General features: G+C 41.2%; 1 protein-coding gene across 1 annotated transcript in view; it reads left to right on the top strand.

The window, feature by feature from the left end:
* The window catches only part of LOC135559340 (band 4.1-like protein 1), a 116,710-nt gene that overhangs the window by 85,781 nt on the left and 16,372 nt on the right, over positions 1–14,557 (top strand). The window contains exons 11-15 of the mRNA XM_064993512.1: positions 2,067–2,242; positions 4,619–4,824; positions 7,829–7,867; positions 8,679–8,717; positions 13,530–13,685. Coding sequence (XP_064849584.1) covers positions 2,067–2,242; positions 4,619–4,824; positions 7,829–7,867; positions 8,679–8,717; positions 13,530–13,685 — 616 coding nt within the window. The remainder of the gene's footprint in view (positions 1–2,066; positions 2,243–4,618; positions 4,825–7,828; positions 7,868–8,678; positions 8,718–13,529; positions 13,686–14,557) is intronic.

Below are 14,557 nucleotides of genomic sequence, written 5' to 3'. Positions count from 1 at the left end.
CACGCCCCTACCTTTAAAAAAAGGTATCTGACCGACAGATGCATATTTTATCTGTTCCCAGTCATGTGAAATCCATATATTAGGACCTAATTTATTTATTTAAATGACCTGATTTCCTTATATGAACTGTAACTCAGTAACATTTTAGAAATTGTTGCATGTTGCATTTATATTTTTCTTCAGTGTATATACATACAATATTCAGTGGGGCAAAAAAAGTATTTAGTCAGCCACCAATTGTGCAAGTTCTCCCACTTAAAAAGATGAGAGGCCTGTAATTTTCATCATAGGTACACTTCAACTATGACAGACAAAATGGAGAGAAAAAATCCAGAAAATCACATTGTAGGATTTTTAATTAATTTATTTGCAAATTATGGTGGAAAATAAGTATTTGGTCACCTACAAACAAGCAAGATTTCTGGCTCTCACAGACCTGTAACTTCTTCTTTAAGAGGCTCCTCTGTCCTCCACTCATTACCTGTATTAATGGCACCTGTTTGAACTTGTTATCAGTATAAAAGACACCTGTCCACAACCTCAAACAGTCACACTCCAAACTCCACTATGGCCAAGACCAAAGAGCTGTCAAAGGACACCAGAAACAAAATTGTAGACCTGCACCATGCTGGGAAGACTGAATCTGCAATAGGTAAGTAAGCATCTTGGTTTGAGGAATTCAACTGTGGGAGCAATTATTAGGAATTGGAAGACATACAAGACCACTGATAATCTCCCTCGATCTGGGACTCCGCGCAAGATCTCACCCCGTGGGGTCAAAATGATCACAAGAAAGGTGAGCAAAAACCGCAGAACCACACGGGGGGACATAGTGAATGACCTGCAGAGATCTGGGACCAAAGTAACAAAGCCTACCATCAGTAACACACTACGCCGCCAGGGACTCAAATCCTGCAGTGCCTGACGTGTCCCCCTGCTTAAGCCAGTACATGTCCAGGCCCGTCTGAAGTTTGCTAGAGAGCATTTAGATGATCCAGAAGAAGATTGGGAGAATGTCATATGGTCAGATGAAACCAAAATATAACTTTTTGGTAAAAACTCAACTTGTTGTGTTTGGAGGACAAATAATGTTGAGTTGCATCCAAAGAACACCATACCTACTGTGAAGCATGGGGGTGGAAACATCATGCTTGGGGCTGTTTTTTTGTGTAAAGGAAAGAATGAATGGGGCCATGCATCGTGTGATTTTGAGTGATAACCTCCTTCTATCAGCAAGGGCACTGAAGATGAAACGTGGCTGGGTCTTTCAGCATGACAATGATCCCAAACACACCGCCCGGGCAACGAAGAAGTGGCTTCGTAAGAAGCATTTCAAGGTCCTGGAGTGGCCTAGCCAGTCTCCAGATCTCAACCCCATAGAAAATCTTTGGAGGGAGTTGAAAGTCCGTGTTGCCCAGCAACAGTCCCAAATCATCACTACTCTAGAGGAGATCTGCATGGAGGAATGGGCCAAAATACCAGCAACAGTGTGTGAAAACCTTGTGAAGACTTACAGAAAACGTTTGACCTCTGTCATTGCCAACAAAGGGTATATAACAAAGTATTGAGAAACATTTGTCATTGGCCAAATACTTATTTTCCACCATAATTTGCAAATAAATTCATTAAAAATCCTACAATGTGATTTTCTGGATTTTTTTTCTAATTTTGTTTGTAATAGTTGAAGTGAATCCTTTGATGAAAATTACAGGCCTCACTCATATTTTTAAGTGGGAGAACTTGCACAATTGGTGGCTGACTAAATACTTTTTTGCCCCACTGTATACTGTATATATGTGTATATATAACTAAAGACAGACTGGTACATAAATAAAACTGCTTTAAACACAAATTCTGTTTGCGATATTAAGATTCTAACAGTGACAGTGTGTTATATAGACTTATTTTGAAAAGTCAAGGACGGAAGGAATATGACTTAAAAAATGGCAGAGTAATTAAACATGTAAATTCAAAATGACGATCTCGTGTTAATGTTTAATATAAAATATAAACATTATAGTGTCCATCTCTTTAAACCTTCATACTAAAACTGAGTCTCTCTATAGGTTGGTGTCTCCAGAGCCCCCTCCCAAGGGCTTCCTGGTGATTGGCTCCAAATTCCGCTACAGTGGGCGGACCCAGGCCCAGTCGCGTCAGGCCAGTGTGCTGATCGACCGGCCAGCTCCACAGTTTGACCGTTCGGTTAGCAAGAGGTACCTGCTGCCCCGCAGTGTGGACGGAGGTAAGGACCGGACTATTACTGTACTATAACATCATGAATTTGTACAACATACTCACCACTTAGAATATGGACCCACTCAGTAATTTTTTTCTTTATGCCTCTTTGTCAAGTAGGTTCTTGTTTATTCATTGTTATTTCAAATTTGCATCAGTACACTCTTAGACAAAAGGATCCAAAAGGGTTCTTCGGAACTCTCTACATGGAACCCAAAGAGTTCTACCTGGAACAAAAAATGGTTCTTTAAAGAGTTCTCCTATGGGGACAGCTGAAAAAGCACCTTTTTTCTAAGAGTGTATATTGCAGTGGTAGGCAGATATAATAGATAGCATCTGATTGTACTGTGAATTATTTTGAACTTTAAACAGACTTTGTACTATTTGAGAACAACTGTTGTATTATTGAATGTCCATAGGACATTGTTATACATAGGCCGGGAATCAAGCCTAGGCGCGTTATTGAAAAGAACATTGCACTTTACTTCTAGGTGATTTACAATTGAGCCGACATCTGAAGGGTTTAACATAAATGCATTCTCCGCGAACGTCTGTGAAATGACCTTTAAAAGGTTCATTGTCTGCAGCTCAGTGTGGAGAGCTGCAGCACACCCATAGCCGTGGGAAGTATACAGTCGTGGCCAAAAGTTTTGAGAATGACACAAATGTTAATTTCCACAAAGTTTGCTGCTTCAGTGTCTTTAGATATTTTTTGGCAGATGTTACTATGGAATACTGAAGTATAATTACAAGAATTTCATATGTCTCAAAGGCTTTTATTGACAATTACATGAAGTTGATGCAAAGAGTCAATATTTGCAGTGTTGACCCTTCTTTTTCAAGAACTCTACAATCCGCCCTGGCATGCTGTCAATTAACTTATGGGCCACATCCTGACTGATGGCAGCCCATTTTGCATAATCAATGCTTGGAGTTTGGCAGAATTTCTGACTTAGAATATGTGGACAACTACAAATACCTAGGTGTCTGGTTAGACTGTAAACTCTCTTTCAAAACTCACTTTAAGCATCTCCAATCCAAAATTAAATTAGAATCGGCTTCCTATTTAGCAATAAATCCTGCTTCACTTATGATGCTAAACATACCCTCGTAAAACTGATTATCCTACCGATCCTTGACTTCAGCGATGTCATTTACAAAATGGCCTCCAACACTCTACTCAGCAAATTGGATGTAGTCTATCACAGTGCCATCCGTTTTGTCACCAAAGCCCCAAATATTACCCACCACTGCGACCTATATGCTATCGTTGGCTGGCCCTCGCTTCATATTTGTCGCCAAACTCACTGGCTCCAGGTCATCTATAAGTCTTTGCTAGGTAAAGCCCTGCCTTATCTCAGCTCACTGGTCACAATAGCAGCACCCACCTGTAGCACGCCCTCCAGCAGGTATATTTCACTGGTCATCCTCAAAGCCAACTCCTCCTTTGGCAGCCTTTCCTTCCAGTTCTCTGCTGCCAATGACTGGAACGAATTGCGAAAATCACTGAAGCTGGAGACAAATCTCCCTCACTAATTGTATGCATCAGCTGTCAGAGCAGCTTACCGATCATTGCATCTGTACATAGCCCATCTGTAAATAGTACACCCAACTACCTCATCCCCATATTGTTATTTATACATTTCTTTTGCTATTTTGCACCCCAGTATCCCTACATGCACATCATCATCTGCACAACTATCACTCCAGTGTTAATGCTACATTGTAATTATTTAGCCTCTATGGCCTATTTATTGCCTTACCTCCCTAATCTTACTACATTTGCACACACTGTACATATATTTTTCTATCGTGTTATTGACTGTACATTTGTTTATCCCATGTGTAACTCTGTGTTGTTGTTTTTGTCGCACTGCTTTTCTTTATCTTGGCCAGGTCACTGTTGTAAATGAGAACTTGTTCTCAAATGGCCTACCGTGTTAAATATTTATATATTTTTTTAAAGTAGGGGTGCTGAGGTTGCTGCAGCACCCCCTGAAAAATCAGGAAAAATATATATATATATATATATATTCACAAACGTAGTGCACTGGGCCTTTACTGGTCCTGTATTAGCGAATCAATGTAGTGCATGCATCCTCCGCCAAACATCTTCCCATGGCCATGAACGCACCTTTGAATGACTCCTGGCCATAATCTATGTTCTGACTCCTGAATCAGTTTACCCTGCCTCAACTGTAAGGAGATAAATACTTACCTTTAAATTGGATGTCAATTCTAAACAAATTGTAATCTCGTTCAATCATAATTTACTGTACAGACAATGTTGACCTTTCTCTTGCTTTCTGTGAGCCAGGGCTGACTAGCTTTTCTCTCTTTTCTCCGCCATCCTTTGTGTGCCCCACCCCCATCCCCTGCCCAGCCTCAGCCCTGGGAGACAGCATGGACCAGCTGTCCCAGCGCAGCTCCAGTGATCACACCCAGTTCCTGTCCAGAGAAGACCTGGAACAAGAGGGCAGTCTGGACCTAGACCAGGATCAGGATTACCAGGAACAAGACCAGGAGTACCAGGATCAGGACGAGGAGACAGATGGTTTTGCCACGTCCGCCAAGACCATGGAGCTGAAGGTACAAGGCGAGACAAGGGTGGCGGACCCTATATTCATAGTAGATGATGGCTCCCTTTTTCCTTGAGTCCTCTCCATCATAAAGGATCACTGGTGAAAGACAGGTGAAAGGATAAAGGATCATTTACTGCCATTTTGTAAATAATTATTTAGACAAATTCACAGTGTATTAAAGTGGTCAAACGTTTCGTACTATTTGGTCCCATATTCCTTGCACTCAATGACTACATCAAGGTCGTGACTCAACAAACTTGTTGGACGTATTTGCAGTTTGTTTTGGTTGTGTTTCAGATTATATTTTGCCCAATAGGAACTGAATGGTGAATAATATATTGTGTAACTTTGGAGTCACTTGTATTGTAAGTAAAAATAGAAGATGTTTCTGAACACTTCTTTGTTAATGTGGACGTTACCATGATAATGGATGAACCGTGAATGATTGAGAAAGTTACAGAGGCACAAAGATCATATACCCCCCAAAATGCTAACCTTCTCTGTTATTGGTAATGGTGAGAGATTAGCATGTTTTGTTGTAGCCTCTGTAACCTTCTCACTCACTCCTCATGATTCATTCATAACCCAAAGCACAACCAAAACAAACTGCAAATGTAGTTGTAGTCATTGCATGCTAGGAATATTCAACCAAATACTACACGTTTGACGTATTTAATACAGTATACGTGAATTTGTCAAAATACTTAAGACTTCTTCAAATGGGGGGACTAGATACATAGGCTGTGTCCGAATACCCTTGAGTTCTAAATGGTAGGCTTTTTGAGGATGCAAAAATAGTTTTATACTTTATACGTTTTATAGAATGTGAAAATTCAGCATTTCATCTAGTATAAATCACTACACAAAGGAAGATAATTGTATTTTCATACCCACTAGTGTTTGACAACAGCTGATAATCATAATAGGGAACTCACTCTACAAAAATGAACAAATTGCGGGGAACAAGTGTGATTGCGCATTAGATGACATCTTCTCAGTATGGATGAGCAATAGGTTGATATTTATTGCTTACTGCTTACGTTTTTACTAAACAGTATGTTCTAAGTAGTATACAGTACTATTAGTATGTAGTTGAAGTAAGTAGAAGGCAAGACAGATTTCAGACACGGCCATTAGGTGCTTTCATTTCTAAATGGTAAAACAGATAATGAAAATACCCTCAAGTACTGTCGCCTCTTATGAAATATTCAATCTCAAATCGGGATTTTGAAATTCAACGGAGGGCCTCACACATTTTGTTATTACCGATTTGTTCGTCAACAACACAGGACGTAGTTTGCCCACCCCTGGTTTAGAGCCAATGTGGTTCACTGTCCAAATTCACATGACAGTGAGTGAAAGTCTATCTTTCTACCTAAAGTGGATGTATTGTTAGATCCCCCTTTTTATTATGGCTGAATTGGACGCCTCTTCTCCAGAGCTAAACAACCGAATCACATTCTGTGCATGTGTTACAGACGCTGTGTAACGGCGTTCTTCGTTTGTCGAAAGAGAGTCGGACCGAAATGCAGCGTGTTGGTTACTCATGTCTTTAATGAAACAAATAACGGAACTATACATGAAATAACTAATAAATACAAAACAACAAAACGGAACGTGAAACCTATTACAGCCTGACTGGTGAACACTAACACAGAGACAGGAACAATCACCCATGAAATACAAAGTGAAACCCAGGCTACCTAAATACGGTTCCCAATCAGAGACAACGAGAATCACCTGACTCTGATTGAGAACCGCCTCAGGCAGCCAAACCTATGCAACACACACCCCTAATCAGCCACAATCCCAATAACTAAAAAACCCCACTAAGAAATACAACAAACATAAACCCATGTCACACCCTGGCCTGACCAACTAATTAACTAAAACACAAAATACTAAGACCAAGGCGTGACACGCTGTGAGATATGCGAGCTGAGATCGGAGACGTTATCGCCAGTGGTAGTGTCGTGCCCAAATGTTTTCTTCCAGGTAGAATAGCAGACTTCATGAGAAATATTATAGTGTTGGTAACCATATGGATGTTACCGGGATATATTCTATTCAGTGGGGAGAGCATGCAACACCAGGATACAATGTGAGGCAGTTTTGTTTATGCTTTAGTGAATTATTAGCCAATTTCACAAGTTGATTGCTTGGTTGTATTGATTTTTCCACATAAAATATATGGCATTAACATGTATCCAAAAATGATAAAAACTAAATGAATCCTGAACACTAACTCCCTATTTCACACACACACGCACGCACGCGCGCACACACACACACACACACAGGAGGGGGAAGCAGCAATGGAGGGAGCAGCAGATGCATAAAACAAATATTAAAGTAGAGGATCGCGCACATGCTCAGAAGTTTCGATTGTTAAGCTGTCGGGAAGAGGTGTCCGATGTTTTTGGCCACACAGCCACTCCGTTTTATTATTTTAACTCTATTAATATGATTTAAAACAAAATAACCTGGTAAAACAAGACCCGTGGTTAGTAAGTTAAATTCAGGTTTGTTAGAATTGTGGTTATTTATCAAATGTACGTACCTAACTAGTTTTTCTAAATTATATGCATAAGATACAGAGAAGAACGATTCATTTTAATTATATTCCTCCCCTTGTTGTTCCAGTTCCATCAATGTCTAAATATGTGCTTTTTGAAATATCAGAATACCTAACCTGCAGCGCAGTGAGAAAATCCATCATGTGAGCCCCTGACTTACACTCATCCCTCTCTCCTGCATTCACTTTAGTCTAATCCATATTCCCTCTGTCCTCGGCTCCTCTTCTCTTCCCTCCCTTCTGCTCCTCTGCGTGGAACTCATGCCCTTCTCTGTGCTCTGTTTCCTTAATCTCCTCTTCAAATCTAACATGCTGTCTTTCCCCCTCGCCCTGTTGCACCCTTCACTCTCCTAAAATTCCTTTTCTCCTCTTCCTGCTGTGGCTTCCTGCGCCCCACTGAACAACCGCTTCTCTCTTCCCACCTTCTCGCTTGCAGGGTGAGGAGGCAGGCTCGCCAGTAGACTCAAAGCTTGAGGTACTTCGTTTGTGATGACTAGTGTCTGTCTGTATGTCTGTTTGTTCTGGGTTTTTGTGTTGTTTATTTCTTTATTCAGCCTGCTCCGACTTGTAGCTAGGTTATTACTCCATGTGTTATTCCACATGGACAGTACAGTCATGGATTTCTTAGATCCCTTGGCTCTGTGCACAGCCTAAATCACATCACTTGACTGGATCACCGTCGTAGTAGTCCAGGGTAGGCTAATGGCATTATGAAGTCTGGGTACTATCAAGGTATTTAGACTGTGTTTGGTCAGTGTTTGTGCATCTGAGTGTCCAGCTGTGCTCAATAATGGGTACATTGTCATTAGAAGGATTAGCTGAGCTTGAACTACCGTATGTTTGATTTACATTCATCTCCATAATACAAAAGGAAACACCATTTAAAACTTCACTTTGAACTATCAATGACAACATCCAGGTCCTTGAATGCTGACCTTTCATACTTTGCCATTGAAATGTTTGGAGTGAGAAATAGCACGAGACTCTGAGTCCTTCCTCCAAATATCTCAATTACATCATTTATGTAATTCACCAGTGTTCATCTCTCTGTACATCTGTCTCCAAATACTAGATGTTTCCATCACCGAACGAACTCACTGTCTCAGTGAGATGCTTGGATGCTACCAACACAACCTCTGTGTGGGTGTGTGTGTGTGTGTGTGTGTGTGTGCCTGCCTTCTTGACTCACCTGCGGTACTCTGCCTCTTTGTCTCTGCACGTGCCCCACCCCCACCCCACCTCCTCCCCTGTGCCTATGCTCCACCCACCCCGTCCCCCTCCCCCAGTCGGACCAGGATCTGGCCACCCCACGCCCCCAACAGGAGGTACTGCTTCTCCTTGCTCTGTGCCTGTGCTCTCTCTCTGTGACCCCTCACCAGGTGTGCTGTCATGTGCTGTGCTGTGTAGCTCATCTTGACGGTGTCGATCAGTAAGGACAGCAATATATGTTGTTCAGTACAGCTTCAGTCCACCCCTCAGTTTGTTTGCTTTTATTAAGGACAACTTTATTGTAAAAGTTCAGTTGCAGGTTTGGACATTGTTAACATAGACAAAGCCAGTAGCAGACAGAGTATTCTGCATTTTTGTTCTATTGCCTTTATAGCCACAGTCTCTATTAAGCTGCATTATAATAATACAGTATTGCAATAAAGTGACTTGACACAGAGTGTCATAACATGTTTTGACACGGTCATAACCATGTCATAATATGTCATAACAGCTAACATAACTTGGCATAACCTGTCATAATATGCTCATTACACTGTCATGACCCATATATTTACATCTGTTGTGACATTCAGTTCCAGTCAAAAGTTTGGACACACCTACTCATTCAAGGGTTTTCTTTATTTTTACTATGTTCTACATTGTAAAATAATAGTGAAGACATCCAAACTATGAAATTACACATATGGAATCATGTAGTAACCAAAAAAGTGTTGAACAAATTAAAAAATATTAAAAGTAACCACCATTTGCCTTGATGACAGCTTTGCACACTCTTGGCATTCTCTCAACCAGCTTCATGAGGAATGATTTTCCAACAGTCTTAATAAAGGAGTTCCCACATATGCTGAGCACTTGTTGGCTGCTTTTCCTTCACTCTGCAGTCCAACTCATCCAAAACCATTTCAATTGGGTTGAGGTCGGGTGATTGTGGATGCCTGGTCATCTGAAGTGACTCCATCACGCTCCTTCTTGGTCAAATAGCCTTTACACAGCCTGGAGGTGTGTTTTAGGTCATTGTCCTATTGAAAAACAAATGATAGTCCCACTAAGCGCAAACCAGATATGATGGCGTATCGCTGCAGAATGCTGTGGTAGCCATGCTGGTTAAGTGTGCACTGAATTCTAAATAAATCACTGACCGTGACACCAGCAAAGCACCACCACACCGTCACACCTCCTCCTCCATGCTTCACGGTGGGAACCACACATGCGGAGATCATTTATTCACCTACTCCGCGTCTCACAAAGACACCACGGTTGGAACGAAAAATCTAAAATTTAGACTCTTTAGGCCAATGGACAGATTTCCACCGGTCTAATGTCCATTGCATGTGTTTCTTGGCCCAAGGAAGTGTCTTCTTCTTATTGGTGTCCTTTAGTAGTGGTTTCTTTGCAGCAAATCGATCACGCAGTCTCCTCTGAACAGTTGATGTTGAGATGTGTCTGTTACTTGAACTCTGTGAAGCATTTATTTGGGCTGCAATCTGAGGTGCAATTAACGCTAATGAACTTATCCTCTGCAGCAGAGGTATGTAACGGTTTTCATGCGGTGAAAGAGAATCGGACCAAAATGCAGCGTGTAGATTGCGATCCATGTTTAATGAACAAAATGTAACAAGAATCTAAATACAAACACTACAAAACAAAGAACGTAACGAAAACCGAAACAGCCTATACTAGTGTAAACTAACACAGATACAGGAACAAGGACACTAAGGACAATCACCCACGAAACACACAAAGAATATGGCTGCCTAAATATGGTTCCCAATCAGAGACAACGATAATCACCTGACTCTGATTGAGAACCGCCTCAGGCAGCCATAGACTAACGCTAGACATCCCACAAAACCCCAAGACAAAAACACACCACAATAACCCATGTCACACCCTGGCCTGACCGAATAAATAAAGAATAAACATAATATATTTCGACCAGGGTGTGACAAGGTAACTCTGGGTCTTCCTTTCCTGTGTCAGTCCTCATGAGAGTCAGTTTCAGTCAGCGCTTGATGGTTTTTGCAACTTCACTTTAAGAAACTTTGAAAGTTCTTGGAATTTTCCAGATTGACTGACCTTCATTTCTTCAAGTATTGATGGTCTGTTGTTTCTCTTTGCTTATTTGAGCTGTTCTTGTCATAAAATGGACTTAGTCTTTTATTAAATAAGGCTATCTTCTGTATACCACCCCTACCTTGTCACAACACACCTGATTGGCTCAAACGCATTAATTGAAATGCATTCCAGTTGACTACCTCAATGAAGCTGGTTGAGAATGCCAAGAGTGTGCAAAGCTGTCATCAAGGTAAAGGGTGGCTCCATTGAAGAACTCAAATATAAATATATTTTCATTTATTCAACACTTCTTTGGTTACTACATGATTCCATATGTGTTATTTCATAGTTTGGATGTCTTCACTGTTATTCTACAATGTAGAAAATAGTAAAAATAAATAGGTTTTAGAAAATACACTTCATGATACATACATGCCCATATATCAGTCAAAAAGAGGATGTCAAGTGTAGACCGTACCGTAAAATGCTTATTTACAAGCCCTTAACCACCAACAATGCAAATCAAGTCAAACTTTATTTGTCACATGCGCCAGATACAACAGGTGTAGACTTTACCGTGAAATGCTTACTTACAAGCCCTTACAGTGCAGTTCAAGAGGATTTAAGAAAATATTTACCAAATAGACTAAAATAAAAAGTAATAATAAAAAGTAACACATTAAGAATAACGAGGCTATATACAGGGGGCACCGGTACCGAGTCAGTGTGCGGGGGTACAAGTTAGTTGAGGTAATTTGTACATGTAGGTGGGGGTGAAGTGATAATTAACAGCGAGTAGCAGCAGCGTACAAAAAGGAGGGGGGGGTCAATGTAAATGTTGTCCGGTGGCGATTTTATTTATTGTTCAGTAGTTTTATGGCTTGGGGTAGAAGCTGTTGAGGAGCCTTTTAGTCCTAGACTTGCAGTTCAACTACATTTTAGTTTAGGTAATTTGTACATGTATGTAGGTGTAAATTGACTATGCATAGATAATAAATGCAAATAGTCAGGGTGGCCATTTGATTAATTGTCCAGCAGTCTTATGGCTTGGGGGTAGAAGCTGTTAAGGAGCCTTTTGGACCTCGACTTAGCGCTCCGGTACCGCTTGCCATGCGGTAGCAGAGAGAACAGTCTATGACTTAGGTGAATGGAGTCTTTAACAACAACAAAAGTACCCTCTGTAGCGCCTTCCGGTCGGATGCCAAGCAGTTGCCATACCAGGCGGTGATGCAACCGGTCAGGAGGCTCTCGATGGTGCTGCTCTAGAACTTTTTGAGGATCTGGGGAGCCATGCCAAATCTTTTCAGTCTCCTGACGGGGAAAAGGTGTTGTTGTGTCCTCTTCACGACTGTCTTGGTGTGTTTGGTCCATGATAGTTTGTTGATGATGTGGACACCAAGGAACTTGAAACTCTTGACCCGCTCCACTATAGCCCTGTTGTTATTAATGGGGGTCTGTTTGGCCCACCTTTTCCTCTAGTCAAATATCATCCTCTTTGTCTTGCTCACATTGAGGGAGAGGTTGTTGTTCTGGAACACTATCAAGTTTCTGACCTCCTCCCTATAGGCTGTCTCATCATTGTCGGTGATCAGGCCTACCACTGTTGTGTCGTCAGCAAACTTAATGATGGTGTTGGAGTCGTGCTTGGCCACACAGTTGTGGGTGAACAGGGAGTATAGGAGGGGACTAAGCACGCCCCCCTGAGGGTCCCCATTGTTGAAGATCAGCGTGGCAGATGTATTGTTCCATACCCTCACCATCTGGGGGCAGCCCGTCAGGACGTCCAGGATCCAGTTGCAGAGGGAGGTGTTTAGTCCCAGGGTCCTTAGCTTAGTGATGAGCTTTGTGGGCATTATGGTGTTGACCGCTGAGCTGTAGTCAATGAACAGCATCCTCACATAGGTGTTCCTTTTGTCAAGGTGGGGAAGGGCATTGTGGAGTGAGATTGCGTCATCTGTGGGTCTGTTGAGTGTGTTTGACATCAATGTGTGCTCAATTACAATGATAATTTAATATGGTAAATTAAAAAATAACATTCTGTTGACACTTAGGCTATGGTGTAATGGAATGTTTTGCCTTGTGTGGTAGGTTTTGTGGGTTTTGACAGTCTTACAGGATGTAGACGTCATAACCAGCCATAATGTAAAATAGCCACCGTGGTAGGTGTAGGTGTCAGAACCAGCCATAAAATAACGCAGTATATGTCACAACAAATATAAATGTGTCATGACAGTGTTATGACCATATTATCACAGGTTATGTCAGCTGTTATGTCAGCTGTTATGACATATTATGACATAGTTATTACCATGTCATAACTTATTATGATGCTGGGTGTCAAGTAAAGTGTTACCCAATAAAGTATTGCAAGCCTTGAAGGAAAACGTAAAAATGTCATTAACATGATGTCATCGAAAGATATTAATCAGATAACATTACCGCTGAGGATGACATAACATCAGTTGATTTTAAAATCTTTCATAGTGTGTGATTTGGTCATCTGGAAAATTCAAGATATCGCCTGCCAGAAATGTGTAATTTCAGGGCAGATAAATAACAATGTACTCATTACTCAAGAGGAGTGTAATGGGGTCCGTGTCTATACTCTTCATCCATGCATAGCAGCGTTAGTCTCATTATTTATTTGTTGAAACATCCATGTTGTCAGCTCCGAGCAGAATTGAAATGGAGGTGGAATTTGAGATGAAGAATTGCAAACACATAATTGACCATTAACACGGCCCTTTTCATTCAAATGTCCATGTCTGGTTCAATCCCTGAGATGTCTGAAATGGAAGTAGGAAGAATACTAACTCCAGTCTGTGACCTATCTCCCTCTCTCTATCTAGCAGCAGTTCCTGGACAAGCCCGAGGATGTCCTGCAGAAGCACCAGGCCAGCATCAACGAACTAAAGAGAGCTCTCAGGGAGCCCAACAGCAAGCTGTCACAGAGGGAGAAACGCTTGTCCACAGCCACGCCGCCTGGAGGCACCCCAGAGAGGAAACAGGTAAGGGGGGGCGCAATGTTACTTTCCAAAGCTTTAATTTGGAACCTTACTGTATACTCATTCTCACCAGCCCAGCAAACATGGCCCCCTGTGAGTATTCTGTTGGCAATGTTGGCACGGTCTAGCCCACACCAAGCCAACACCAAGCCAACACCAGCCCCTCACGGGCTAGCCCAGCTCGGCCTAGCCAACACCAAGCCAGCTACTTCATAATGTAGATGCTGCGCTCATTAGAATATTTGGGGCCGTGGATTGCAGTTATTTTTGTGCAACTGTTACTGTGAGGGCTGTTCTAGTTTGTTCTGTTGTTCAAGTGTTCTGTTGTGTGATGCCCCAAAAATATTTATCTTGTGCACTGCCAATGATGAAGTCTTTAACCTGTTAGATGTAATGGCAAAATGTTGATTCAAATAGACATACCAAAAAGTAATTATTTATCATGAGAGGGATGTAAACAATAACTAGTAATGCTTATACTGCCAGAAAGATGAAAATCTCACCAGTGACATACTGAGCCACAGAAAATAAATGGTATATGTAGCTCTGAAGGTCGTACTGCCTCAGTCAGTGACCAGAATAACACATACGCCTATTTGTCTCTAAACCCAACACAGACACATCTATCAAACACATTCAGTACCAGCCAAAAATCCACATAAGATTTCGGGGAGTTTACATCAAAGAAGTTGATTTAAATAAGTACATGTGAAATTAAACGGTTTCTCTTGTAAAAAAATATATGGATGATAGGATTTGTTATCTTTCTGAAACAATAAATACATACATTGAAGGCTAGACAATTTGTTAAATTGAATTAAATACATTATGAATAAATACATCTCCATTAAATAATAGATAAAACTGGTAAATTG

Source organism: Oncorhynchus masou, chromosome 18, assembly GCF_036934945.1.
Source record: "Oncorhynchus masou masou isolate Uvic2021 chromosome 18, UVic_Omas_1.1, whole genome shotgun sequence".
In the NCBI taxonomy this organism is placed as follows: Eukaryota; Metazoa; Chordata; class Actinopteri; order Salmoniformes; family Salmonidae; genus Oncorhynchus; species Oncorhynchus masou.
Note: the sequence above shows the minus strand (reverse complement) of the source record. Positions and strands in the feature narration are given on the sequence as shown.